Consider the following 26,589-nt stretch of genomic DNA (forward strand, 5'->3'; position numbering starts at 1 on the left):
ACTTTCAGTGACTGATGAACAAGGACACTTAGATCTCATTGTACTTCCCCTTCTCCTAACTTGACACCATTCAGATAGTAATCTGCCTTCCTGTTCTTGCCACCAAATTGGATAACCTCACATTTATCCACATTAAACTGCATCTGCCATGCAACTGCCCACTCAACCAACCTGTCCAAGTCACCCTGCATTCTTCTAACATCCTCCTCATATTTCACACTACTACCCTGCTTTGTGTCATCTGCAAATTTGCTAATGTTACTTTTAATCCCTTCATCTAAATCATTAATGTATATTGTAAATAGCTACGGTCCCAGCACTGAGCCTTGCGGTACCCCACTAGTCACTGTCTGCCATTGTGAAAAGGACCTGTTAATCCCTACTCTTTGTTTCCTGTCTGCCAACCAATTTTCCATCCATGTCAGTACTCTACCCCCAATACCATGTGCTTTAATTTTGCCCACTAATCTCCTATGTGGGACCTTATCAAAGGCTTTCTGAAAGTCCAAGTACACGACATCCACTGGCTCTCCCTTGTCCATTTTCATAGTTACATCCTCAAAAAATTCCAGAAGATTAGTCAAGCATGATTTCCCCTTCGTAAATCTACGCTGACTCGGACCGATCCTGCTACTGCTATCCAAATGTGCCATTATTTCATCTTTTATAATTGACTCTAGCATCTTCCCCACCACTGATGTCAGGCTAACTGGTCTATAATTCCCTGTTTTCTCTCTCTCTCCTTTCTTAAAAAGTGGGATAACATTAGCTATCCTCCAATCCTCAGGAACTGATCCTGAATCTATAGAACATTGGAAAATGATTACCAATGCGTCCACAATTTCTAGAGCCACCTCCTTAAGTACCCTGGGATGCAGACCATCAGGCCCTGGGGATTTATCAGCCTTCAGTCCCATCAGTCTACCCAACACCATTTTCTGCCTAATGTGAATTTCCTTCGGTTCCTCCATCCTAGGTCCTCTGGCCACTATTACATCTGGGAGATTGTCTGTGTCCTCCCTAGTGAAGACAGATCCAAAGTACTTGTTCAACTCGTCTGCCATTTTCTTGTTCCCCATAATAAATTCACCAATTTCTGCCTTCAAGGGCCCAACTTTGGTCTTAACTAATTTTTTCCTCTTCACATACCTAAAGAAGCTTTTACTATCCTCCTTTATATTCTTGACTAGTTTACCTTTGTACCTCATCTTATCTCCCCGTATTGCCTTCTTAGTAATCTTCTGTTGCTCTTTAAAAGTTTCCCAATCCTCCTGCTTCCTGCTCATCTTTGCTATGTTATACTTCTTCTCTTTTATTTTTATACTGTCCTTGACTTCACTTGTCAGCTATGGTCATCCCCTACTCCCTTTAGAATCTTTCTTCCTCTTTGGAGTGAACTGATCCTGCACCTTCTGAATTATTCCCAGAAATACCAGCCATTGTTGTTCCACTGTCATCCCTGCGAGGGTATCCTTCCAGTCAACTTTGGCTAGCTCCTCCCTCATGGCTTCATAGTCCCCTTTGTTCAACTATAATACTCACACTTCCGATTTTCCCTTCTCTCTCTCAAATTGTAGATTAAAACTTATCATATTATGGTCACTACCTCCTAATGGCTCCTTTACCTTGATTTACCTGCATTTACAAATGCAACGTGAGCATTTTTTTTTACACTAATCAACAGAAAAAGACTCTTGTGTCGAAGTGAAAACATATCTCTTTAAAGTGACCCTATATCTAAGAAAGGATGTGCCGACATTGTAAATGGTCCAGATGAAGTTTATGAGATTGATCCCAGGAATAAAAAGGTTAATGTATGAGGAGAATTTAGACCATAAGACTCTAAGATATAGGAGCAGAGTTAGGCCATTTGGCCCATTGAGTCTGCTGCACCATTTCATCATGGCTGATCCAGTTTTGCTTTCAGCCCAAATCTCTATCAAGGCTTTTTACCATTTGATAGGTTTCAGTGAGGTCACCTCCCATTCTTCTAAATTCCAGTGAATACAGGCCCAGAGCCTTCAAATGCTCTTCATATACAAGCCATTTAATCCTGGATCATTTTTGTGAACCTCCTCTGAATCTTCATCAGTTTCAGCACATTCTAAGATAAAGGTCCCAAAACTGCTCACAATATTCCAAATGAGGCCTCACCGATGCTTTATCATGTCTCAATATTCCATCCTTTAATGCCTCTGGGCCTGTACTTGCTGGAGAGGATGTTTCCAGCAGTGGGAGAGTCTTGGGTACAGCCTCAGATTAGAAGGATGTCCCTTTAGAAAAGAGGCGAGGAGGAATTTCTTTAGCCGGAAGGTGGTGAATTCATTACCACAGATGGCTGTGGAGGCAAAGCGGTTAGCACAAGTCAGAATTTGGATTTCAATTCTGGTGTCATCTGTAAAGAGTCTGTATGTCCTCCCCATGGAATATATGGATTTCCTCCAGGTGCTCTGGTTTCCTCCCACAGTCCAAAGAAGTACCGGTAGGTTAATTGTCATTGTAAATTGTCCTGTGATTAGGTTAGGGTTTCTGGGTAGTGGGGCTCAAAGAGCCAGAATGGTCTGTTCCGCGTTCTATCTCAATAAATAAAATGGCGGAGCAAACTGGATGGGCCAAATGACCTCATTTCTGCTTCTATGTCTTTTTTGATGTAAAATTTGTTTTGTGGCTGCAGTATGATGCAAAGACATAAAATTACTATAAATTACAAAACAAACAAAGTTCCGCAATGTCCCTTATCCAAAGTTCTGTACTCCAACCGGCCAGACGCCCTTCACTTCAACAGGGAAATGCAGACCTTACCCCTCAACAATCCATCTCTGCTCTCTAGGGAAGATGTACATCAATTAATATCTGTTAATTTCTTTCAGGTACAAGAGGATGTTTGGTATGAGACTGACAAGGTCTGGTATGTTGAAAAGGAAGGCTTCACTTTAGGTAATTATATCTATTCTGAATTCTCTGATTAATTTGCAGATGCACTGACAGAGTCCACAGCAAGTTCTCAAAGTCACAAGTAGTTTGTTTTGTATCTAACAAGTTAACTAGTTAATTCAGTTTATTATTGGAAAGGAAAGGTTAATAAAGGGGAAGCGAGACTCAGGAGCTCATGTATACCAGTACAGACAAGTTAAGCAGATGGTTGAGAAGGCAAATATTATATTGGTCATCATGGCAAGAGAGATTGAATGCAAGGGTAGTTCTGCAGGAGCTTGGTGAGGATGCACCGTGAGTACTATGTAAACACAAAGTACACTGCGGTTGCTGTTGTCAAAGCAACATGCACAACACGCTGGAGGAACTCAGTAGGTTGGGCAGCATCCGTGGAAATGAGCAGTTGAAGAGTTGGAGAGAGGCGACTGTCTTGACGGAGGGTCTCGGCCCGAAACGTTGTCTGTTCATTTCCACGGATGCTGCCTGACCTGCTGAGTTCCTCCAGCATGTTGTGTGTGCTGCTGTGTGTATTATGTGCAGTTTTGGTTTCCTTATCTGAGGGGAGATGTTCTTACTAAGAAGGGAGTGTAAGAGAGCTTTGTCAGACTGATACCAGTGTTGGAAGACTGCTGAATGAAGAGATCAGGAAAAATGGGCTTGTATTTGCCAGAGTTCAAAAAATGAAAGGTCACTCCAGCTAAACTTGAAAATTTATAATATTGATGAAATTACAAAATTCTGATGGGACAGGCAGTTTAAGGAAAGATGTTTGTCAAGATCCTTCATGGGAGGGTCTTGGAGAATTTTAAGATGCATGGGATTCAGCGTGAACTGGCTGTTTGTATTCGGAATTGGCTTGCCTGTAGAAGATAGAGGGGAGTGGTCAATGGGACTTACTCTGGTTGGAGGTTAGTGACTAATGGTGCTCTGCAGAGATCTGTACCGGGATCTCTGCTGTTTGTGATTTATATAAATGGTTGAAATGAAAATACAGACAGTAAGTGTGCAAATAACATGAAGACTGGTGCAGTTGGGTATATTGCACAGAAGACTGGCAGAGGAAACAGTGGCATGTTGATCTCTGGAAGATATGGACAGAGAAATAGCCGATGGAGTTTAACCCAGCTCAATGTGAAGTGCTGCTCTTTTGTAAAGGGATGGTACACTATTCATGGCAAGATGTTTAACAATGTTGATGTGCAGAGGGATCTTGGAGTCCATGTCCATAGCTCCCTGTGGCTACACAGGGCGACAGGGTGCTAAGTCATGCTGCAGCTTCACATCACTCCAGTTAGGCCACATCTGAGTACTGCATTCAGTTCTGGCTGCCCCATTATGGGAAGGAAGTCAAGGCTTTGGAGAGGGTGCAGAACAGTTTTACCAGGATGCTGGCTGAATTAGAAGCCATGTGAGATAACTAGAGGATTGACAAACATAGATAGTTTTCTCTGGAGCAATGGGTGTTGAAGGGAGGTTAATAGAGGTTTATAAGATTATGAGAGCGAGAGATAGATAGACAGCTGGTATCTTTTACGCAGGGTTGAAATGTCTAATATCTGATGCCATACATCTAAGATGAGAGTGGTTAAGGGAGGAGAAGTTTTTTACAGAGAGTAATGGGTATCTGGAATGTGCTGCCAGCAGTCAATAGAGGTGTTATAGGAGGCTCTTAGATGTGCAGGAAATGGAGAGATATAGACATTGTGTGAATAGAAGGGATTAGTTTAGTTAGGCATTTGATTACTAACTTAAATTGGCACAATGTTGTGGGCCAGTTCTGTACTAGTACTCAATTAGTAAGGGCATCAAAGATTACAAGGAGAAGGCAGGAGAATGGGGAAATAAATCAGCCATGATGGACTTGCGGAGCAGAGTTGATGGGCCGAATGCTCCTATGTCGTAATCTTATGGTCTAATGTTCTATGTTCTTTTCTGGATATGAAAACCTAAACCCAGTTAATATGGAGATAAGGAGAAATGTTTCTATCTGGAGAATCCATGGACATTTTTATTTATTGGGAGATATAGCACAGTCTCTTCTGGCCCAATAAGCCCATGTGGCCGATTAACCTACTAGACCGCACATTGCTGGAATCTGGGAGGAAACCCATGTGGTCATGGGGAGAATATAGCAACTCCGAACAGACCGTGGGAGAACTGAGCAAGGGTTGTTCATGCTGTAACAGTGCTACCATGACGGCCAAAGCAGATGAGCCAAATCATTAAATAACTCCAAGAAGGAATTAGATACAGTTCTAATCGCCAAACAGATAGAGATGGTGATGGGGGGGGGGGGGGGGGGGGGAAGAAGGTGGGAACAGGGCGCTGAACTTGTGATCAGCTATGATCATGTTGAATGGTGGAGCAGACCCGAAAAGTTTCAATATCTGATCCTATTGCTAATTTCATGTTTCTATGTAATGGTTCGAGTCAGAAATGAGTGAACAGTTAGTCAATGAAGAGAGGGGAATACATGGATCTATCGACCGTTCCAGCTTATTCTCTTCAGATGAGGCAAGATGCCACTGATCTGTACATCAGCTTGTGGAGCTCTTCATTAAAATAGCCCAGCATTCTAACTCCCTCCTCCTCCGCGATTTCTCATTCCCTTTATCTCTCTAAGACTCTTTGATGTGCTGTCATCTCTCACCACTGCCGCTGCTGTCTTAGTTAAATCCTGCTTCAGCCTGGATTCCTTCCTCCGAGACACACACCGTGTTGACAGCTGATGAAGGGTCTGGGCCTGAAATATCCACTGTTCATTTCCCTGCCTGACTTGCTGAGTTCCTCCAGCAGTTTTGTGTATGCTCATCTGGATTTCTGGCATCTACAGAATCCCCCGTTTCCTCTGAAACACTTCTGTGAGCATGGATAGCATTGGGAGTATTACCATTCATTGTTCCTGCTCCTTTACTGGGAACATTGATGTGGTTAATCTGACTCAGATCTATTTACATATGCATGGAAAATACAGTGTAATGTGTTGTTTGCATTAACAACCAACACATCTAAGGATGTGCTGCAGGCACCATTTGTTGCCACACTTTCCAGTGCATACCCACAATGCTTTGCACTGTGCCCATGGTCTTTCATTGCCTTTTCTCCTTACTGCAACTCTGACCTTCCAAGGTACCAATCCAACTCTCCCAATACAGCCAGTGAGGATAAAGCAATAGTGTATAGCAGCAGAATTAGGCCACTTGGCTCATTGAGCCTGCTCTGCCATTCAATCACGGCTTATCCATTTTACCTCTCCACCCATTGTCCTGCCTTTTCACCAGAACTTTTGATGCTCTTACTAATAAAGAACATGTCATCCTTTGCTTTAAATACACCCAATGACTAGGCCTCCACACCGGCCTGTGGCAATGAATTCCACAGATTCACCATTCACTAGCTAAAGAAATTCCTCCTCATCTCCATTCTAAAGGGACATCCCTATATTCTGAGGCTGTGCTGTCTGATCCTAAACTCCCCCACCATAGGAAACATCACAACCATTCTATTTAGGCCTTTCAATATTCAGTAATTATTTAATGAGATCCCCAATCATTCTTTTAAACTCCAGTGAGTACAGGCCCAGAGCCATCAAATACTCCACATAATCTCCTGGATATGCTCTTCCTCCTCCCCATCTTCCCTTCCCTGAAAGATCCCTGTCCATCCATCCTCTCCTGTACTGTTCTATTTGACTGCAGCTCGCAGTAACTTTCCCTCTGCATCTGGTCCCAGTCCCTGCCCTCCATTGTCCCTGTCAGTACAGCTGATGTAAGAATGCTCTAGGTGATTGATGCACCATCAATAACTCTCGGAGACGTGAGGTGAGATAGGCTTTTATTAGCTGGAAGAAAGCACTGTCAGCAGCAAGAGACCATCACACAACATCCTGGAGACTGAGGGAGGAGCAATGCCTCCAATCGCCTTTATACAGGGGTCTGTGGGAGAAGCCACAGGAGCAGTCAGCGGGGGGGGGGGGGCATGTCCAGACAGGTATATGTAGTGATACTCTTGACTGAAATGACCTTCTTCTGTTCCTAGCTACAGTGCTCAAACCAGATGTCGGAACGCCGGAGCTTCCAGAGGGACAAGTCCGAATCCGTATTGAAAGTGGCAACCGGATTCTGGACACAGATGAAGAATGCATCCATAAAGTAAGCATCCTGTTAAAATCCCTTTGAGTAATTGTGATCTCCTCTGCATTGAACTGCTTCATGGAGCACTCTGTAGGAGTGACCGCGAGCTTCCTGATGCCTGCCACTTTAATTCCCCATTCCACTCCTACTCTGACCGTTCTCTCAGTGATCTGCTGCGCTGTTACAACGCCAGCTTGAGGGACATCACCCCACGTTGCAGCTTTCTAGACTCAATACAAGTTTCATCATCTTGAACTCATTTTCCATGCCTGCAGCAGAACTGGCCTTTGCAGAATCAGAATCAGGCTTATTGTCATTAAATGTACTGTTTAGTGGTAGCAGTACAGTGCAGTCATAACAAATTATTATAAGTTATAATTGAAATAAATAAATAATTCAAAAGAGGAGATGTGAGGATGCTTTCATGGACATTTCAAAGGTCTGAGGGTGGGGAGCGGGGGAAAGCTGTTCCTAAAATGTTGCATTTGGGCCTTCAGGCTCCTGCCACCTCCTTCCTGATGGTGGCAATGAGAAGAGGGCATGATCTGGCTGTCCTTAATGCCTCCTTTTTGTGGTCTCACCTTTAGATGTCTCAATGTTGGGGAGGTTAGTATCCATGAGGGAGCGGATTGAGTTTACAAACCTTTGCAGCTTTTTTCCAACCCTGTTAGATGCTGCTTCCTACCAGAAGGTGATGCAACCAGTAAGAATGCTCTCCACAGTACATCTATAGAAATTCGCTAGAGTCTTTGGTGACATTTCAAACCTCCTCAGACTCCTCTGTAGTGTAACACTTTATTCTGCACTCTTATTTTGTGCAACCTCATGCACTGCTGTAATTAATTGATGTGTATGGAAGGTGTGCAAGACGGGTATCCTGGTACTTGTGACAATGAACCAACTTACCAGTTTACCCCAGCCCAGCAACTTGAACTGGAGACCACCCACAGTGGAAGCAGTGAGAAAGGGGCGGATTCCTTGGTATTTTTAGTAACCTTTTATTTGGGATGTGAAACCATTCTTTTCCAAAGCATTTCACTTCAACAAATTTCACACAGATGGTAAAGCTTTAAATAGCTGCTTAATTGGCCAGAGTGAACTCGCCATATAATATCTGGAGTGTGCTCCTGTGTGCTCTTCGATAGCCTTGAATTTCAACTTAGTGAAAAAATTACGCATTGAATTATGATGCAGAATATTATTTGAGGGCATTTAACATCATAAGTTCATTTAAATGTGATTATAGGTTATGTTTTTAGAGTCACAAAGCCTGTAATCATCCCTCTGCACACTGAGTCATCCCTCAACATTCTTTTTAACTACATTCTCCTGGCAATCTCATCAATGACACCCCCCCCCCCCCCCAAGATTCTTACCACTCAACGACTGAGGAAAATTTAGCCAAGTCACTGCAGTTTGGGATCACTATTTAGTGCCAGAATATGTGGAGACATTGGCAGGCTTTGTCCCAACATGCCTATGGGAGAGTTGGTTGTTAACACAAGCGATACAATTTATTTATTTTATTTAGTGACACAGTGCAGTGCAGGCCACTGCAGCAACCTCCAACAAACCCAATGAACCTTAACCTAATCATAGGACAATTTACAATGAGCAGTTAGCCTAGCTAGCGTTTCTTTAGATTGTGGGAGGAAAGCAGAGGACTCGGAGATAACCCTCATATTCTGTGGGGTGGACGTACAGAGACTCCTTACAGAATGGTGCTGGAATTGAACTCCAAACTCTTCCCAAGCTGTAAAAGTGTTGTCCTAACCGCTATGCTACGCTGTAAAGTGAACTATAGCATTTGGATGTATGTGTAATGGAAGGTGGACATTAACATTTTGTGCCCCCAGACCTCTTAATCATTTTTTCTGCTCTGCCCACCACACCCCACATTTCACTGATTGTTTCAATGTTCAATATACCTGTGACAAATAAAGCTAATCCAATATACTGTACATACAGTGCCCATAAAAATTAGTCACCCCCCCCTTGGAAGTTTTCATATTTTATTGTTTTACAACATTGAATCACATTGGACTTAATTTGGCCTTTTTTTTGACACTAATCAACAGAAAAAGTTTCTTGTGTCAAAGTGAAAACAGTTTTTTTTTAAGTGATCTAAATTAATTACAAATATAAAACACAAAAGGAGAAGGAAAGCTCTGATTTTGAACCTCTGCTGCCTTGCGGCTATACCCAACCATGGGAAAGGCTTCAGGAGTAAATCTCGAGGAAGAAATCTGGAGCCGGGGTCACTAAGGCAGTTTGATGTTGTTTTGTATGCGCAGTCTATCCCATCTCAGCCAGTGAAGCTTGTAACTCCTCCAGAGTTGTCATAGGACTCTTGGTACTCTCTCTATTTTGTTGACATCTTTCCTAAAATTCAGTGACCAGAACTGTACACAGTACTCCAAAGTTGGCCTCACCAATGCCTTGTACAATTTTAACATTACATCCCAACTCCTATACTCAATGCTCTGATTTATAAAGGCCAGCATACCAAAAGCTTTCTTTACCACCCTATCCACATGAGATTCCACCTTCAGGGAACTATGCACCATTATTCCCAGATCACTAGATCACTCTGTTCTATAGAGTTTTTGTGCTTGAATTACAGGTAACGATAAGGAAACATCTTACTAACTATTTATCAGTGTATACAGCAGAACTGGTTTCCATCATTTTGGGCTTACAGTGGGTGGAGGAAATCTGTCCTTGCAAGGTTATAATTTGTTCAGATTCTTTTAGTTTTGACTAGTCTTAAACTGGTCATTCTAGCAGAAGGTCAGATTTACTGCTGGAAGCTCTTCAATCTTTATTTCATATGGGAAGTATGGGTCCACAGTGCACGTCTTCTTCTTTTGGGTTCTTGCACATCGGGGTGTTGAGGGGAATGAGCGAGCTGATCGTTTGGCCTAAAAATCTGTTAAAAGTTCATCTGTGGATATAGATCCTCCTCTTAGCAATTCAGAAGCTAAGGAGTTGGTGGGCTAAAAATTAGGAGATTATGGCAAGATCTGTGGGATAATGGGCAATAGGGGAGAGACCTATACAGAATACATAAAACTGCTGGATTAATGGGGTAAAGGGGTAAAACAAGAAGGGACGGAATTATATTGACTCGACTTGGAATTGAGAATACTATGCTTAATTATTCCTTGTATCTTGTTGAAAACACCACTCTGTGGTGTGTAGGTGTTGCCATCATTATGAAACAGTTGAACCCATTTTATAATGTGAAGCATATAAGGTTGAAAGAAAACAAATGCAGGCTGCACTACTAATTTTGGGGATTAACAGCTTTCATTTTAAAACTTTACTAAGTTATGGTGACTTTAATTCACAATATTGTTTTTCATTATTTACAATCTATAGGGTTTTTTTGAGGTAATTTAGTTTTCATTTGATAAGGAAATAGTAGGGGTTTTATTTCCCAATTCTCTACACCACATTCCAGTCCAGTTGGTGGTGGTAATGCACCTTTAAGTTCGACTGCCAACCGCGATTGAAAGTCAGAAGAATTAGGTCCAACTGCTGGTGAGTCAGTATCCTAGTAAAAACTACACCATGAAGACAAAAGAACACTCCAAGCAACTCTGTGAAAAGATTATTGAAAAACACAAGACGGGAGATGGATACAAGAAAATTTCCAAGTCACTGAATATCCCTAGGAGTACAGTTAAGTCAATCATCAAGAAATGGAAAGAATATGGTATAGCTGTAAATCTGCCTAGAGCAGGCCGTCCTCAAAAACTGAGTGACTGTGCAAGAAGGAGACTAGTGAGGGAGGCCACCAAGAGACCTATGACAACTCTGGAGGAGTTACAAGCTTCACTGGCTGAGTTGGGATAGACTGCGCATACAAAACACACAAGATCCTGGAGGAAATCAGCAGGCCAGGCAGCATCAATGGAAAAGAATATTGTTGACCCTTTGGCAGTTTCAGCATGAAACATCAACAATACTCTTTTCTATAGAAGCTGTCTGGCCTGCTGAATTCCTCCAGGATTTTGCGTGTATTGTTTGGATTTCCAGCATCTGCAGATTTTCTCTTGTCTACGCATACAACTGTTGCCCGGGTGCTTCACCAGTCTCAACTTTATGGGAGAGTGGCAAAGAGAAAACAACTGTTGAAAAAAACTCACATGGAATCTCGGCTGGAGTTTGCCAGAAGACATGTGGGAGACTCTGAAGTCAGCTGGAAGAAGGTTCTATGGTCTGATGAAACCAAAATTGAGCTTTTTGGCCATCAGACTAAATGCTATGTTTGCCGTAAACACTGCACATCATCAAAAACGCACCATCCCTATCGTGAAGCATGGTGGTGGCTGCATCATGCTGTGGGGATATTTCACTGCAGCAGGCCCTGGAAGACTTGTGAAGGTAGAGGATAAAATGAATGCAGAAAAATACAGGGAAATCCTGGAGGAGAACCTGATGCTGCCTGTAAGAGAACTGTGACTTGGGCGAAAATTTGTTTTCCAGCAAGATAATGACCCCAAGCATAAAGCCCAAGCTACACAGGAATGGCTGAAAAAAACGCAAAGTTAATGCCCCGGAGTGGCTGAGTCAGAGTCCAGACCTCAATCCAATTGAGAATTCGTGGCTGGACTAGAAAAGGGCTGTTCAGTCATGATCCCCATGCAATCTGACAGAGCTCGAGCAGTTTTTGTAAGAAGAATGGGGAAAAATTGCAGTGTTCAAATGTGCAAAGCTGATAGAGACCTTTCCACACAGACTCAAGCTGTAATTGCTACCAAAGGTACATCTACTAAAGTCTAACTTGAAGGGGGCGAATATTTTTGCAATCAATTATTTTGTGTTTTATATTTGTAATTAATTTAGATCACTCAGTACAGACTTTGACTTGAAAGAGTCTTTTTCTGTTGATCAGCATCAAAAAAGCCAAATTAAATCCACTGTGATTCAATGTTGTAAAACAATAAAACATGAAAACTTCCGGGAGGGGCTTGAATACTTTTTATAGGCACCGTATGTCCGTAACATGAGATTCCAGAAAGCAATTTAAGATGAGCATGAAGAATACACACACACACACACACACACACACACACACACACACACACACACACACACACACACACACACACACACACACACAATCAATGCACAATAAATTGTAAAGATTTTGTCTGTCCTATTTCATACTGTCTACTGTCTGTCCAAGCTTCTGGTTAATGTCAATACAGCACAGGAATACGTCCTTTGATGGTGAAAGTAGAATTGAGGCTCTTCAGTAATGGAATTTCATTCTACTATCAATATTCTCCACATTTCCAACAATCTGACCTTGAAATGATAATCATAAACAGAAGCGATTCTGCAACTACTGGAAATTTTGAGCAATCCACACAAAATACTGGAGGAACTTGGCAAGTCAGGTAGCATCTACGGAGAGGAATAAACAGTCAATGTCTCTGCCTGAAACATCAACTGTTTATTCCCCTGCATAGGTGCAGCCTGACCTGCTGAGTTCCTCCAGCATTTTGTGTGTGTTGTAACAATAATCATTACCTTGAGTGGCGAGAGTCTGCAGCTCTGACTCCATCTCATGGCCATTGAGCAGCACTGCATCATGGTACCTTTCCATGGTACCTGGATTATGTTCAAATTCAATTGTCAATCAATCACACTTGAATACAGACTAATGAAACAGTATTACTCCAGGACCAAGTCAACGGTCATATATACCACATATATCACATGTAAGATCAAAATCTGAATCAAATTTAATATTACTGGCATATGTCGTGAAATTTGTTAACTTTACAGCAGCTGTCCAATGAAATACATGATAAATATAGAGAAAAAACTGACTTACGTTAAGTATATCTATGTCTATTAAATAGTTAAGTTGAAATAAGTAGTGCAAAATAACAGAAATAAAAAAGTAGTGAGGTAGTGTTCGTGGGATCCACGTTCATTTAGAAATTAGATGGCAGTGGGAAGAAGCTGCTTCTGGATCACTGAGTGTGTGCCTTCAGGATCTGTACCTCCTTCCTGATGCTAACAAAGAGAAGAGGGCATGACCTGGGTGCTGGGGATCCTTAATGATGGTTGTTACCTTCCTTAAGGCACCCTTCCTTGAAGATGTCTTGGATACTACGGAGGCTGTTACCCATGATAGATAACAAGTAAACATACATTCACACACAAAAAAATATATAGCCCCAGTCCATGAGTGACATATCCTGTAAATTGATGGTGCATAGGTGCATGCACACAATCCAGCTTGTCATTCCATTGATCAAACACTGGAGGGCAGCACTGACAGGAGGGGCCAACTCAGCATAGACACTGTGCTACAACACCTCCGGCATCTCCTCTCCTGGACTGCTGCAACAGGCAATCCCACAACTCGAGACCTAGTCCTTGCTCCAGCCAAAACCACAAAGCTCCCATGTCAACACAAGGAAATCTGCAGATGCTGGGATTCAAGCAACACACTCAAATTGCTGGTGGAACGCAGCAGGCCAGTCAGCATCTGTAGGAAGAAGTACAGTCGACATTTCGGGCCAAGACCCTTTGTCAGGACTAACTCTTACTATCTCTTCTTTCAGTTAGTCCTAACGAAGGGTCTCGGCCCAAAATGTTGACTGTACTTCTTCCTATAGATGCTGCCTGGCCTGCTGCGTTCCACCAGCATTTTGTGTGTGTTACTTAAGCTCCCACGCCATCTGCCTTATCAAAAACAAGGGAAATGGCACTTTACATTATCCATATCCAACAGGGCCTTCCGATTGCAAGAGAAACATCTGAGAGAGTCACTCGCTGTTAGACTGCACACCGCCTTTGCACATTGACTCAGATGTTCACCTGTAGCAGACAGTAAGCAAGTTCAGCTCCTCCGCCATGAGCAGCTCCTTGGCAGAGGAACTTGTAGTTCCTAATGTCCAGCATCGTCTTGTCGTGCAATTGTAACAAACACCTTTGGTTGGTCCCTGAGAGGCTAACTCTGAATTCGCCGCCATCTTACCAGAGATTTAGAATCAGAAACAGGTGTATAATCAATCGCTTGTATGATGTGAAATTTGTTTTTCTGCAGCAGTACCGTGCAAAGATACAAAAACTGCTATAATTATATATTATTTCATTACTGCTATAATTACAAAATGAGTGTAGGACGAAAAATGAATAATGAGGTAATGAAAAATGTGTTCACGGACCATTCAGAAATCTGATAGTGGAGGGGAAGAAACGTTCCCAAAACACCAAGTGTCTTTAGGATCCTGTACCTCCTCCCCAAGAGTAGTAATGAGAAGAGGAAATTTTTCTGGATGGTGAGGGTCCTTTTTGCTGGATGCCACCTTCTTGAAGCATTGTCTCTTGAAGATGTCTTTGATGGTTGTGCCTGTGATGGAGCTGGCTGAGTCTGTAACACTCTGCATCATCTTGTGATCCTGTGTGTTTGAGTCTCGATACCAGGCTACAATACACCAATTAGAATGCTCTCCACTATTGACCTATAGAAATGTTCAAGAGTTTCTGTTGGTGTTCCAACTCTCCCCAAACTCTTATCGAAGTAGAGCTGTCGGTGATCGCATCAGTGTGTTGGGGCCAGGATCGATCCATCTGCTAGGTCTTGCTGCACCCTTCCCTCCACCTGGTTACACCTTTCTTTCTCTAAGTCCATTTCCCTTCATAGATGTTTCTTGACCCATTGAGTTCCTCCAGCCTTTTGTATCTTAGTCTTTTCTTAGCTTTTATTTTTCCAACCCCAGAATCTCAGGCAGCCACCTCTAGTTTGTCGGTACAGTACAGCCTCAGAAGAACAGGAGAGTGAGGTGTGTGTGTGTGTGTGTGTGTGTGTGTGTGTGTGTGTGTGTGTGTGTGTGTGTGTGTGTGTGTGTGTGTGTGTGTGTGTGTGTGTGTGTGTGTGTGTGTGTGTGTGTGTGTGTGTGTGTGTGAGAGAGAGAGAGAGAGGAGAGATGGGGGGGGGGGGGCAAGGTGGTACAGAGTTGGTGGTGAACCAGCCAAGTCTGATTTTACTCTAGAGGACTGTTGAGAAGTGTTGCACCTCATGAAGTCTGAGATCAGGTATTTCAGAACTAGGAAAGTGGAAGATAACACATGAAACTATTGTCTAAGGGAAGCAAGCAGATTATAAGCAGGTAACACTCAGCCAGTTGAACATAGTACAGTGCAGGAAGAGTCTTTTCAGCCCACTATTCCCTCTAAAGCTGCATGTGTGTGCAGCCGCGCAGTAACTGAAATGCTCCCGTGCTCGTAGCCTTTGTTGCCATACAGCTGGAATTTTCTTTTTATATAATGTCTTACTAAAGTGCAGTGCAGTGTCCAGGTCATGAAAAATGTCCTGCTCAGAGCAAAGCTTGGTCTGCACAGCTGTGTGTAAAATTAGAGGGAACATTGCTTCAGCCCACCAACTCTGAGCTAAACATGACAGCGTTCCAAACTAATACACATCTGCCTGCACATGGTCTATATCATTTCATTCCCTGCTAGATCTGTCTGTCTAAATGTCACTTAAATACTGCTGTCATATCGCCCCCATAGTAGTGCATTCCAATCACCTAGCAACTCTGTAAAACAAAAAAATCTTGTTTCGTAAATCTCCTTTAAACTTACTATCTCCTGCCTTCCTGATTCTGACTTTCACCTGTGGGATACTATCCATCCCATCTATGATCCACATCATTTTAAACACTATTAACAGGTTGCATCCCCACAGCTTCTAATGCTCCAAGCAAAACCATCAGAGTCTCCAACCTTTCCTGACAGTTAGTGAGGTAACATCAACTGTAATGATCACAATCACTCAGCATTTCCATCAGGTTTCTGAACAGCCCATGAACACGTGACCACTACCTCACTTTTGCATTGTTTATCTTTTATTTTAATTTTTTATGTGTTACACTGTACTACTGCCATAAAACAGCATGTTTGATGACACGCCTCTGTCAGGGATAATAAACCGGATCCTAATTCTGAATCGGACTGTCTATCACTGCTAGTAAGTGTAACTTCCTGAAATAAACCTGATTCCGTGACTTACTCTGCAAAGAAAAAAAAACTGCAGGTACTGGAAACCTGAAATAAAAACAACTTCATCACATACAGTATGTCATGCACTTAAGGGGAGAGGGGTAATTTCAAAGGAGATGTGAGGGCCAAATATTTTTACACAGAGAGTGGTGGGTGCCTGGGGTGGTAGAGAAGAATACATTACAGAATTCCAAGAGACATTCAGATAGGCACCGAATGTGAGGAAAATGAAAGGATATGGACATTGTGTAGGCAGAGGGATTAGTTTAGTTGGCCTTTTGATTACTAATTTAATTGTTTTGGCATATTGTGGGCAAAAGGGCCTGTTCCTGTGCTGTGCTGTTTGAAGTTCTATGTTCATTAAGTCTGGCACTGTCTGTGGGCAGAGAAATGGGGCTATTGTGTCAAGTTGATGACTTTTCGTTGGAAATGGGAAGCGTTCCAATGAAAGGAACTGGGAACTAGAAAATGGGAACTGGGAAACGGGTACTGGGAAACATTCTAATGAAAGGAACTAGGAACTGGGAAATGTTCTAATGAAAGGAACTGGGAGCTGGAAAACAGGATCTGGGAAATGTTGCCCTGAAGAACTTAATTCAAATTGATACTTTGATCAGATATACCTGTATAACAGACCATACAGTGAAATAAACCGTTTTCCTTTATAACCAATGAAGATGAAGGATTAGTTTGAGGTAGCCCGCAACTATTGCCACACATTCTGGCACCAACATAACATATTTATCAGAACAACATAACCAGTAAGAACAACAAAACAAAACAACAGCAGAACAAATCCTTATCCCACCCACAGACAGGCCTCCAACCCCAGGACAGTCTGCCTTTACGCCCCCAGTCCTTGGCTCCAGATTCTCAGACTTGCAGATATCAAGCCTACAGATTTAGACTTTGCCCCAGGATTTGCTGATCACAGGTTTGACCTTTTGACATAGACTCGCAGATCATGGGTTAACACTGATTCTGCCTCTCCAGATCCTGCCTGATTTACTGAATATCCCCAGTGCTTTTCTCATGTGTTTTTGCTGTCCCTTCCCCAGGTAAACCCATCCAGGCTCAATTACACCGAGGACCTCACGCAGCTCATCCATTTGAATGAGTCCAGCGTTCTCCATGTGTTGCAGCATCGCTTTGGGTCTCAGCTGATCCACACCAAGGCAGGGCCTGCCCTCCTCATCGTCAAACCCCTGGGCACCACTACCAACTACTCGGCAAAGGTACTTACATCTTCAGCTGGGCTGAAGTGCTTGGGAAAGCCTCTAGAAATAGAGCAGTTCCAGGAGGACAGTTTGTGCTATTGTCCAGCAGATCTTCGGCAAGACGGTAATACAAACAGTTAACAGAAAATAATCCCGAGTATTGTGTTAAAGGAACTGATTGGTCACAAAGAGACAGTGAGATTTTGTGAGTGCTTTATAATACTAACCTGACGGAAAACAGGTAACAAATCAAACGGTGCAGTGAAATTTTGGAAACAGAAGAGTTTCTGCAGATACATAGAAAATGCTGGAGGAACTCAGCAGGTCAGGCAGCATCTATAGAGGGAAATGGATGCTCGAAGTTTCAGGCCAAGAACCTTCATCAGAACAGGAAAGGAAGAGGGCTAAGCCTAATCACTATCAATAGAGTGACTCCTTTCCTTCCACCCACCTCATTCTGCCTTTTGTCCCTTTCCTTTCCTGTCCTGATGTAGACTGTGACCTTTTGATTCAGGAGCAAGAATGCTTCCTGTGGTCAATAAAGGATATTTACATTGTACAGTCAAACCTTGGTCTGTGTGGCTTGTACATATTACAGAGTGGCTGGTGAACTTTGCTTTGGAAATTCATTCTGTTGAAGTCAACAGAGCCAGTCTTCAGGACTGTAACTCACCATAGAGTGCACCAAAGTGAATGGAGATTTATGCCCTGTGAGTTGGTCCTGGGATGTTGAATCATCTAAAATGGCAGATCCTGGAACCTGGAGCAACAAACAATCTGCTGGAAGAACTCAGTGGGTTTAGTACGCCTGGTATGAACCTACCTTGAGATTCATTCCGGTCTGGTATGGAACACCAATGCCCAAAAACAGAAAAGCCCACAAATCTAGTGGATATAGCCTAGCACAGCACAGGAGAAGCCCCCTCCCCACTGTTGAGCACATTTAAATGGAGCACTGCCACAAGAACCCCCCACCATCCAGTCCATTCTCTCTTCCTGCTGCTGCCATTGGGAAGCAGGTACAGGAGTCTTAGGTTCCACACAGCCAGCTTCAGGGACAGTTATAATCCTTCAACCATCAGGCTCCTGGACCAGAGTGGAAAACCTCACTCACTTCAATACTGAAGTTTTTCCACAACTCATGGACTCACTTTCAAAGACTCTACAACTCATGTTTTCAAAATTATTTATTTATAATTTATTATTTGTTCCTTTTGTATTTGCACAGATTGTCATCTTTTGCACATTGGTTGTTTGTAAGCCTTCGTGTGTAGTTTTTCATTCATTCTATTGTGTTTCTTTGTTCTACTGTGAAATACCCGCAAGAAAATGAATCTCAAGGTAGTATACGGAGACATATACATACCTAGATAACAAGTTTACCTTGAACTTTGAGTAGCATCTGTTGGAGGAGAGGAATTGTTGACATTTCAGGTTGGAAACCCTATGTTAAGACCTCAGGACAGATAACTGTAATAGCCAGGTCCAGATTTCAACCTGAATCATTGACATTTCCTCACCACCGTAGAAGCAACTGGACCCCAGCAGATTGTCACTGAATTGCCTGAGTTTGCGATTGGTTTGACTGTTTTACCTGATGATCTGAAACTTTCCCGTAAGCTGTAAGATTGTTCTGGATCCAAGAGGAGAATCAGTCACGAATCTTTCCCTTCTTTTTGTGTGTCCAGTTCTTTAGGAGTAAGCGGGCAGAGGGACTGCCACCGCATATATTTGGGGTGGCCCAGAGAGCCTACTGGAACATGTTGGAGCATCGGAAAGACCAGAGCATCATTCCCCTGGGGTGGAGCGGTGCAGGGAAGACCACAAGCTGCCAGAGTGTCCTCGAGTACATTGTTGGAGCAGCTGGCAATGGGAGCACAGTTGTGACAGGTGCGAGCAAACTTCCTTCCCTCCCCGCATCCTATCCCAACTCCAGAGCCTGCCAGTACTTTGCTTGCCTTGAGTAACTTCCTTGGACAATTTTTGTTGCACATTGGCCTTCGCCCCTTGAAGGCATCAGGGTTGCTTTTAGTTGTGGATTGTTCTGCCTGGTTTTGAAAATGTAATTGGTTGCTATGGATACCTATCACAATGCTGTAAATCTTCAATAGTATGGTGTCAGATTATTTGAAAATCTGATGGTTCGCATTCGGCCTAATGGGATTCGTTTTCCACACTCCCTTTAATCTCACTGAGATCTGTTTCCCAGGCTCGTTATTCATTTATTGAGATACAACTTGGAGCGGGCCCTTCCCGACCCCAGTATAACCCTAGCTTAATCACAGGACAATTCACAATGACCAATTAACCTCCAAACTGATACATCTTTGGAATATGGGCTGAACCAGAGCACCGGAGAAAACCCACATGGTCACGGAGAGAATGTACAAACTCCTCGCAGACGCCGCTGGAATTGAACTGTGAACTCTGATGCCCTGAGCTGTACTCGCATCACACTATGTTATCTTGGAGGCCTGTGGCATTAATCTCACTGGGATCTGTTCTGAGTACCACATTCTCTTTAAACTCACTGGGATCTGTTCTGAGTACCACATTCTCTTTAAACTCACTGGGATCTGTTCTGAGTACCACATTCTCTTTAAGCTCACTGGGATCTGTTCTGAGTACCACATTCCCTTTAAACTCACTGGGATCTGTTCTGAGTACCACATTCCCTTTAAGCTCACTGGGATCTGTTCTGAGTACCACATTCTCTTTAAACTCACTGGGATCTGTTCTGAGTACCACATTCTCTTTAAACTCACTGGGATCTGTTCTGAGTACCACATTCCCTTTAAGCTCACTGGGATCTGTTCTGAGTACCACATTCCCTTTAAGCTCACTGGGATCTGTTCTGAGTACCACATTCCCTTTAGGCTCACTGGGATCTGTTCTGAGTACCACATTCTCTTTAAGCTCACTGGGATCTGTTCTGAGTACCACATTCTATTTAAACTCACTGGGATCTGTTCTGAGTACCACATTCTCTTTAAACTCACTGGGATCTGTTCTGAGTACCGCATTCTCTTTAAACTCACTGGGATCTGTTCTGAGTACCACATTCCCTTTAAGCTCACTGGGATCTGTTCTGAGTACCACATTCTCTTTAAGCTCACTGGGATCTGTTCTGAGTACCACATTCTCTTTAAGTTCACTGGGATCTGTTCTGAGTACCACATTCTCTTTAAACTCACTGGGATCTGTTCTGAGTACCGCATTCTCTTTAAACTCACTGGGTTCTGTTCTGAGTACCACATTCCCTTTAAGCTCACTGGGATCTGTTCTGAGTACCACATTCTCTTTAAACTCACTGGGATCTGTTCTGAGTACCACATTCTCTTTAAACTCACTGGGATCAGTTCTGAGTACCACATTCCCTTTAAACTCACTGGGATCTGTTCTGAGTACCACATTCCCTTTAAACTCACTGGGATCTGTTCTGAGTACCACATTCTCTTTAAACTCACTGGGATCTGTTCTGAGTACCACATTCCCTTTAAACTCACTGGGATCTGTTCTGAGTACCACATTCCCTTTGTACCACATTCTCTTTAAACTCACTGGGATCTGTTCTGAGTACCACATTCTCTTTAAACTCACTGGGATCTGTTCTGAGTACCACATTCCCTTTAAGCTCACTGGGATCTGTTCTGAGTACCACATTCCCTTTAAGCTCACTGGGATCTGTTCTGAGTATCACATTCTCTTTAAACTCACTGGGATCTGTTCTGAGTACCACATTCCCTTTAAGCTCACTGGGATCTGTTCTGAGTACCACATTCCCTTTAAGCTCACTGGGATCTGTTCTGAGTACCACATTCCCTTTAAGCTCACTGGGATCTGTTCTGAGTACCACATTCCCTTTAAACTCACTGGGATCTGTTCTAAGTACCACATTCCCTTTAAGCTCACTGGGATCTGTTCTGAGTACCACATTCCCTTTAAACTCACTGGGATCTGTTCTGAGTACCACATTCCCTTTAAGCTCACTGGGATCTGTTCTGAGTACCACATTCCCTTTAAGCTCACTGGGATCTGTTCTGAGTACCACATTCCCTTTAAACTCACTGGGATCTGTTCTGAGTACCACATTCCCTTTAAGCTCACTGGGATCTGTTCTGAGTACCACATTCCCTTTAAGCTCACTGGGATCTGTTCTGAGTACCACATTCCCTTTAAGCTCACTGGGATCTGTTCTGAGTACCACATTCCCTTTAAACTCACTGGGATCTGTTCTGAGTACCACATTCTCTTTGTACCACATTCCCTTTAAACTCACTGGGATCTGTTCTGAGTACCACATTCCCTTTAAACTCACTGGGATCTGTTCTGAGTACCACATTCTCTTTGTACCACATTCCCTTTAAACTCACTGGGATCTGTTCTGAGTACCACATTCTCTTTAAACTCACTGGGATCTGTTCTGAGTACCACATTCCCTTTAAACTCACTGGGATCTGTTCTGAGTACCACATTCTCTTTGTACCACATTCCCTTTAAACTCACTGGGATCTGTTCTGAGTACTACATTCCCTTTAAACTCACTGGGATCTGTTCTGAGTACCACATTCTCTTTGTACCACATTCCCTTTAAACTCACTGGGATCTGTTCTGAGTACCACATTCCCTTTAAACTCACTGGGATCTGTTCTGAGTACCACATTCCCTTTAAACTCACTGGGATCTGTTCTGAGTACTACATTCCCTTTAAACTCACTGGGATCTGTTCTGAGTACCACATTCCCTTTAAACTCACTGGGATCTGTTCTGAGTACCACATTCTCTTTAAACTCACTGGGATCTGTTCTGAGTACCACATTCTCTTTAAACTCACTGGGATCTGTTCTGAGTACCACATTCTCTAAACTCACTGGGATCTGTTCTGAGTGCCACATTCCCTTTAAACTCACTGGGATCTGTTCTGAGTACCACATTCTCTTTAAACTCACTGGGATCTGTTCTGAGTACCACATTCTCTTTAAACTCACTGGGATCTGTTCTGAGTACCACATTCCCTTTGTACCACATTCCCTTTAAACTCACTGGGATCTGTTCTGAGTGCCACATTCCCTTTAAACTCACTGGGATCTGTTCTGAGTACCACATTCTCTTTAAACTCACTGGGATCTGTTCTGAGTACCACATTCTCTTTAAGCTCACTGGGATCTGTTCTGAGTACCACATTCCCTTTAAACTCACTGGGATCTGTTCTGAGTACCACATTCCCTTTAAACTCACTGGGATCTGTTCTGAGTACCACATTCCCTTTAAACTCACTGGGATCTGTTCTGAGTACCACATTCTCTTTAAACTCACTGGGATCTGTTCTGAGTACCACATTCCCTTTAAACTCACTGGGATCTGTTCTGAGTACCACATTCTCTTTAAACTCACTGGGATCTGTTCTGAGTACCACATTCCCTTTAAGCTCACTGGGATCTGTTCTGAGTACCACATTCCCTTTAAACTCACTGGGATCTGTTCTGAGTACCACATTCCCTTTAAACTCACTGGGATCTGTTCTGAGTACCACATTCCCTTTAAGCTCACTGGGATCTGTTCTGAGTACCACATTCCCTTTAAACTCACTGGGATCTGTTCTGAGTACCACATTCCCTTTAAACACACTGGGATCTGTTCTGAGTACCACATTCTCTTTAAACTCACTGGGATCTGTTCTGAGTACCACATTCCCTTTAAGCTCACTGGGATCTGTTCTGAGTACCACATTCTCTTTAAACTCACTGGGATCTGTTCTGAGTACCACATTCCCTTTGTACCACATTCCCTTTAAACTCACTGGGATCTGTTCTGAGTACCACATTCCCTTTAAACTCACTGGGATCTGTTCTGAGTACCACATTCCCTTTAAACTCACAGGGATCTGTTCTGAGTACCACATTGCCTTTAAGCTCACTGGGATCTGTTCTGAGTACCACATTCCCTTTAAGCTCACTGGGATCTGTTCTGAGTACCACATTCCCTTTAAGCTCACTGGGATCTGTTCTGAGTACCACATTCCCTTTAAACTCACTGGGATCTGTTCTGAGTACCACATTCTCTTTAAACTCACTGGGATCTGTTCTGAGTACCACATTCCCTTTAAACTCACTGGGATCTGTTCTGAGTACCACATTCCCTTTAAACTCACTTGGATCTGTTCTGAGTACCACATTCCCTTTAAACTCACTGGGATCTGTTCTGAGTACCACATTCCCTTTAAACTCACTATGATCTGTTCTGAGTACCACATTCTCTTTAAACTCACTGGGATCTGTTCAGAGTACCACATTCCCTTTAAACTCACTGGGATCTGTTCTGAGTACCACATTCCCTTTAAACTCACTGGGATCTGTTCTGAGTACCACATTCTCTTTAAACTCACTGGGATCTGTTCTGAGTACCACATTCCCTTTAAACTCACTGGGATCTGTTCTGAGTACCACATTCTCTTTGTACCACATTCCCTTTAAACTCACTGGGATCTGTTCTGAGTACCACATTCTCTTTAAGCTCACTGGGATCTGTTCTGAGTACCACATTCTCTTTAAACTCACTGGGATCTGTTCTGAGTACCACATTCTTTTTAAACTCACTGGGATCTGTTCTGAGTACCACATTCCCTTTAAGCTCACTGGGATCTGTTCTGAGTACCACATTCCCTTTGTACCACATTCTCTTTAAACTCACTGGGATCTGTTCTGAGTACCACATTCTCTTTAAACTCACTGGGATCTGTTCTGAGTACCACATTCCCTTTAAGCTCACTGGGATCTGTTCTGAGTACCACATTCCCTTTAAGCTCACTGGGATCTGTTCTGAGTACCACATTCCCTTTAAGCTCACTGGGATCTGTTCTGAGTACCACATTCCCTTTAAGCTCACTGGGATCTGTTCTGAGTACCACATTCCCTTTAAACTCACTGGGATCTGTTCTGAGTACCACATTCTCTTTAAACTCACTGGGATCTGTTCTGAGTACCACATTCCCTTTAAACTCACTGGGATCTGTTCTGAGTACCACATTCCCTTTAAACTCACTTGGATCTGTTCTGAGTACCACATTCCCTTTAAACTCACTGGGATCTGTTCTGAGTACCACATTCCCTTTAAACTCACTGGGATCTGTTCTGAGTACCACATTCTCTTTAAACTCACTGGGATCTGTTCTGAGTACCACATTCCCTTTAAACTCACTGGGATCTGTTCTGAGTACCAAATTCTCTTTGTACCACATTCCCTTTAAACTCACTGGGATCTGTTCTGAGTACTACATTCCCTTTAAACTCACTGGGATCTGTTCTGAGTACCACATTCTCTTTGTACCACATTCCCTTTAAACTCACTGGGATCTGTTCTGAGTACCACATTCCCTTTAAACTCACTGGGATCTGTTCTGAGTACCACATTCCCTTTAAACTCACTGGGATCTGTTCTGAGTACTACATTCCCTTTAAACTCACTGGGATCTGTTCTGAGTACCACATTCCCTTTAAACTCACTGGGATCTGTTCTGAGTACCACATTCTCTTTAAACTCACTGGGATCTGTTCTGAGTACCACATTCTCTTTAAACTCACTGGGATCTGTTCTGAGTACCACATTCTCTTTAAACTCACTGGGATCTGTTCTGAGTGCCACATTCCCTTTAAGCTCACTGGGATCTGTTCTGAGTACCACATTCCCTTTAAACTCACTGGGATCTGTTCTGAGTACCACATTCCCTTTAAGCTCACTGGGATCTGTTCTGAGTACCACATTCCCTTTAAGCTCACTGGGATCTGTTCTGAGTACCACATTCCCTTTAAGCTCACTGGGATCTGTTCTGAGTAGCACATTGCCTTTAAGCTCACTGGGATCTGTTCTGAGTACCACATTCCCTTTGTACCACATTCCCTTTAAACTCACTGGGATCTGTTCTGAGTGCCACATACCCTTTAAACTCACTGGGATCTGTTCTGAGTACCACATTCTCTTTAAACTCACTGGGATCTGTTCTGAGTACCACATTCTCTTTAAGCTCACTGGGATCTGTTCTGAGTACCACATTCCCTTTAAACTCACTGGGATCTGTTCTGAGTACCACATTCCCTTTAAACTCACTGGGATCTGTTCTGAGTACCACATTCCCTTTAAACTCACTGGGATCTGTTCTGAGTACCACATTCCCTTTAAACTCACTGGGATCTGTTCTGAGTACCACATTCTCTTTAAACTCACTGGGATCTGTTCTGAGTACCACATTCCCTTTAAGCTCACTGGGATCTGTTCTGAGTACCACATTCCCTTTAAACTCACTGGGATCTGTTCTGAGTACCACATTCCCTTTAAACTCACTGGGATCTGTTCTGAGTACCACATTCCCTTTAAGCTCACTGGGATCTGTTCTGAGTACCACATTCCCTTTAAACTCACTGGGATCTGTTCTGAGTACCACATTCCCTTTAAACACACTGGGATCTGTTCTGAGTACCACATTCTCTTTAAACTCACTGGGATCTGTTCTGAGTACCACATTCCCTTTAAGCTCACTGGGATCTGTTCTGAGTACCACATTCTCTTTAAACTCACTGGGATCTGTTCTGAGTACCACATTCCCTTTGTACCACATTTCCTTTAAACTCACTGGGATCTGTTCTGAGTACCACATTCCCTTTAAACTCACTGGGATCTGTTCTGAGTACCACATTCCCTTTAAACTCACAGGGATCTGTTCTGAGTACCACATTGCCTTTAAGCTCACTGGGATCTGTTCTGAGTACCACATTCCCTTTAAGCTCTCTGGGATCTGTTCTGAGTACCACATTCCCTTTAAACTCACTATGATCTGTTCTGAGTACCACATTCTCTTTAAACTCACTGGGATCTGTTCAGAGTACCACATTCCCTTTAAACTCACTGGGATCTGTTCTGAGTACCACATTCCCTTTAAACTCACTGGGATCTGTTCTGAGTACCACATTCTCTTTAAACTCACTGGGATCTGTTCTGAGTACCACATTCCCTTTAAACTCACTGGGATCTGTTCTGAGTACCACATTCTCTTTGTACCACATTCCCTTTAAACTCACTGGGATCTGTTCTGAGTACCACATTCTCTTTAAGCTCACTGGGATCTGTTCTGAGTACCACATTCTCTTTAAACTCACTGGGATCTGTTCTGAGTACCACATTCTCTTTAAACTCACTGGGATCTGTTCTGAGTACCACATTCCCTTTAAGCTCACTGGGATCTGTTCTGAGTACCACATTCCCTTTGTACCACATTCTCTTTA

At 43.0% G+C, this 26,589-nt stretch overlaps 1 protein-coding gene across 6 annotated transcripts in view; it reads left to right on the forward strand.

Moving 5' to 3' along the window:
* Positions 1-26,589, forward strand: part of LOC140738519 (unconventional myosin-XVIIIb-like) — a 680,390-nt gene that overhangs the window by 158,540 nt on the left and 495,261 nt on the right. For all 6 annotated transcript variants that reach the window (XM_073065895.1, XM_073065893.1, XM_073065892.1 and 3 more), the window contains 4 exons: positions 2,871-2,937; positions 6,973-7,085; positions 17,156-17,332; positions 19,003-19,204. In XM_073065895.1, coding sequence (XP_072921996.1) covers positions 2,871-2,937; positions 6,973-7,085; positions 17,156-17,332; positions 19,003-19,204 — 559 coding nt within the window. The remainder of the gene's footprint in view (positions 1-2,870; positions 2,938-6,972; positions 7,086-17,155; positions 17,333-19,002; positions 19,205-26,589) is intronic.

Source organism: Hemitrygon akajei, chromosome 14, assembly GCF_048418815.1.
Source record: "Hemitrygon akajei chromosome 14, sHemAka1.3, whole genome shotgun sequence".
NCBI classification, from domain to species: Eukaryota; Metazoa; Chordata; class Chondrichthyes; order Myliobatiformes; family Dasyatidae; genus Hemitrygon; species Hemitrygon akajei.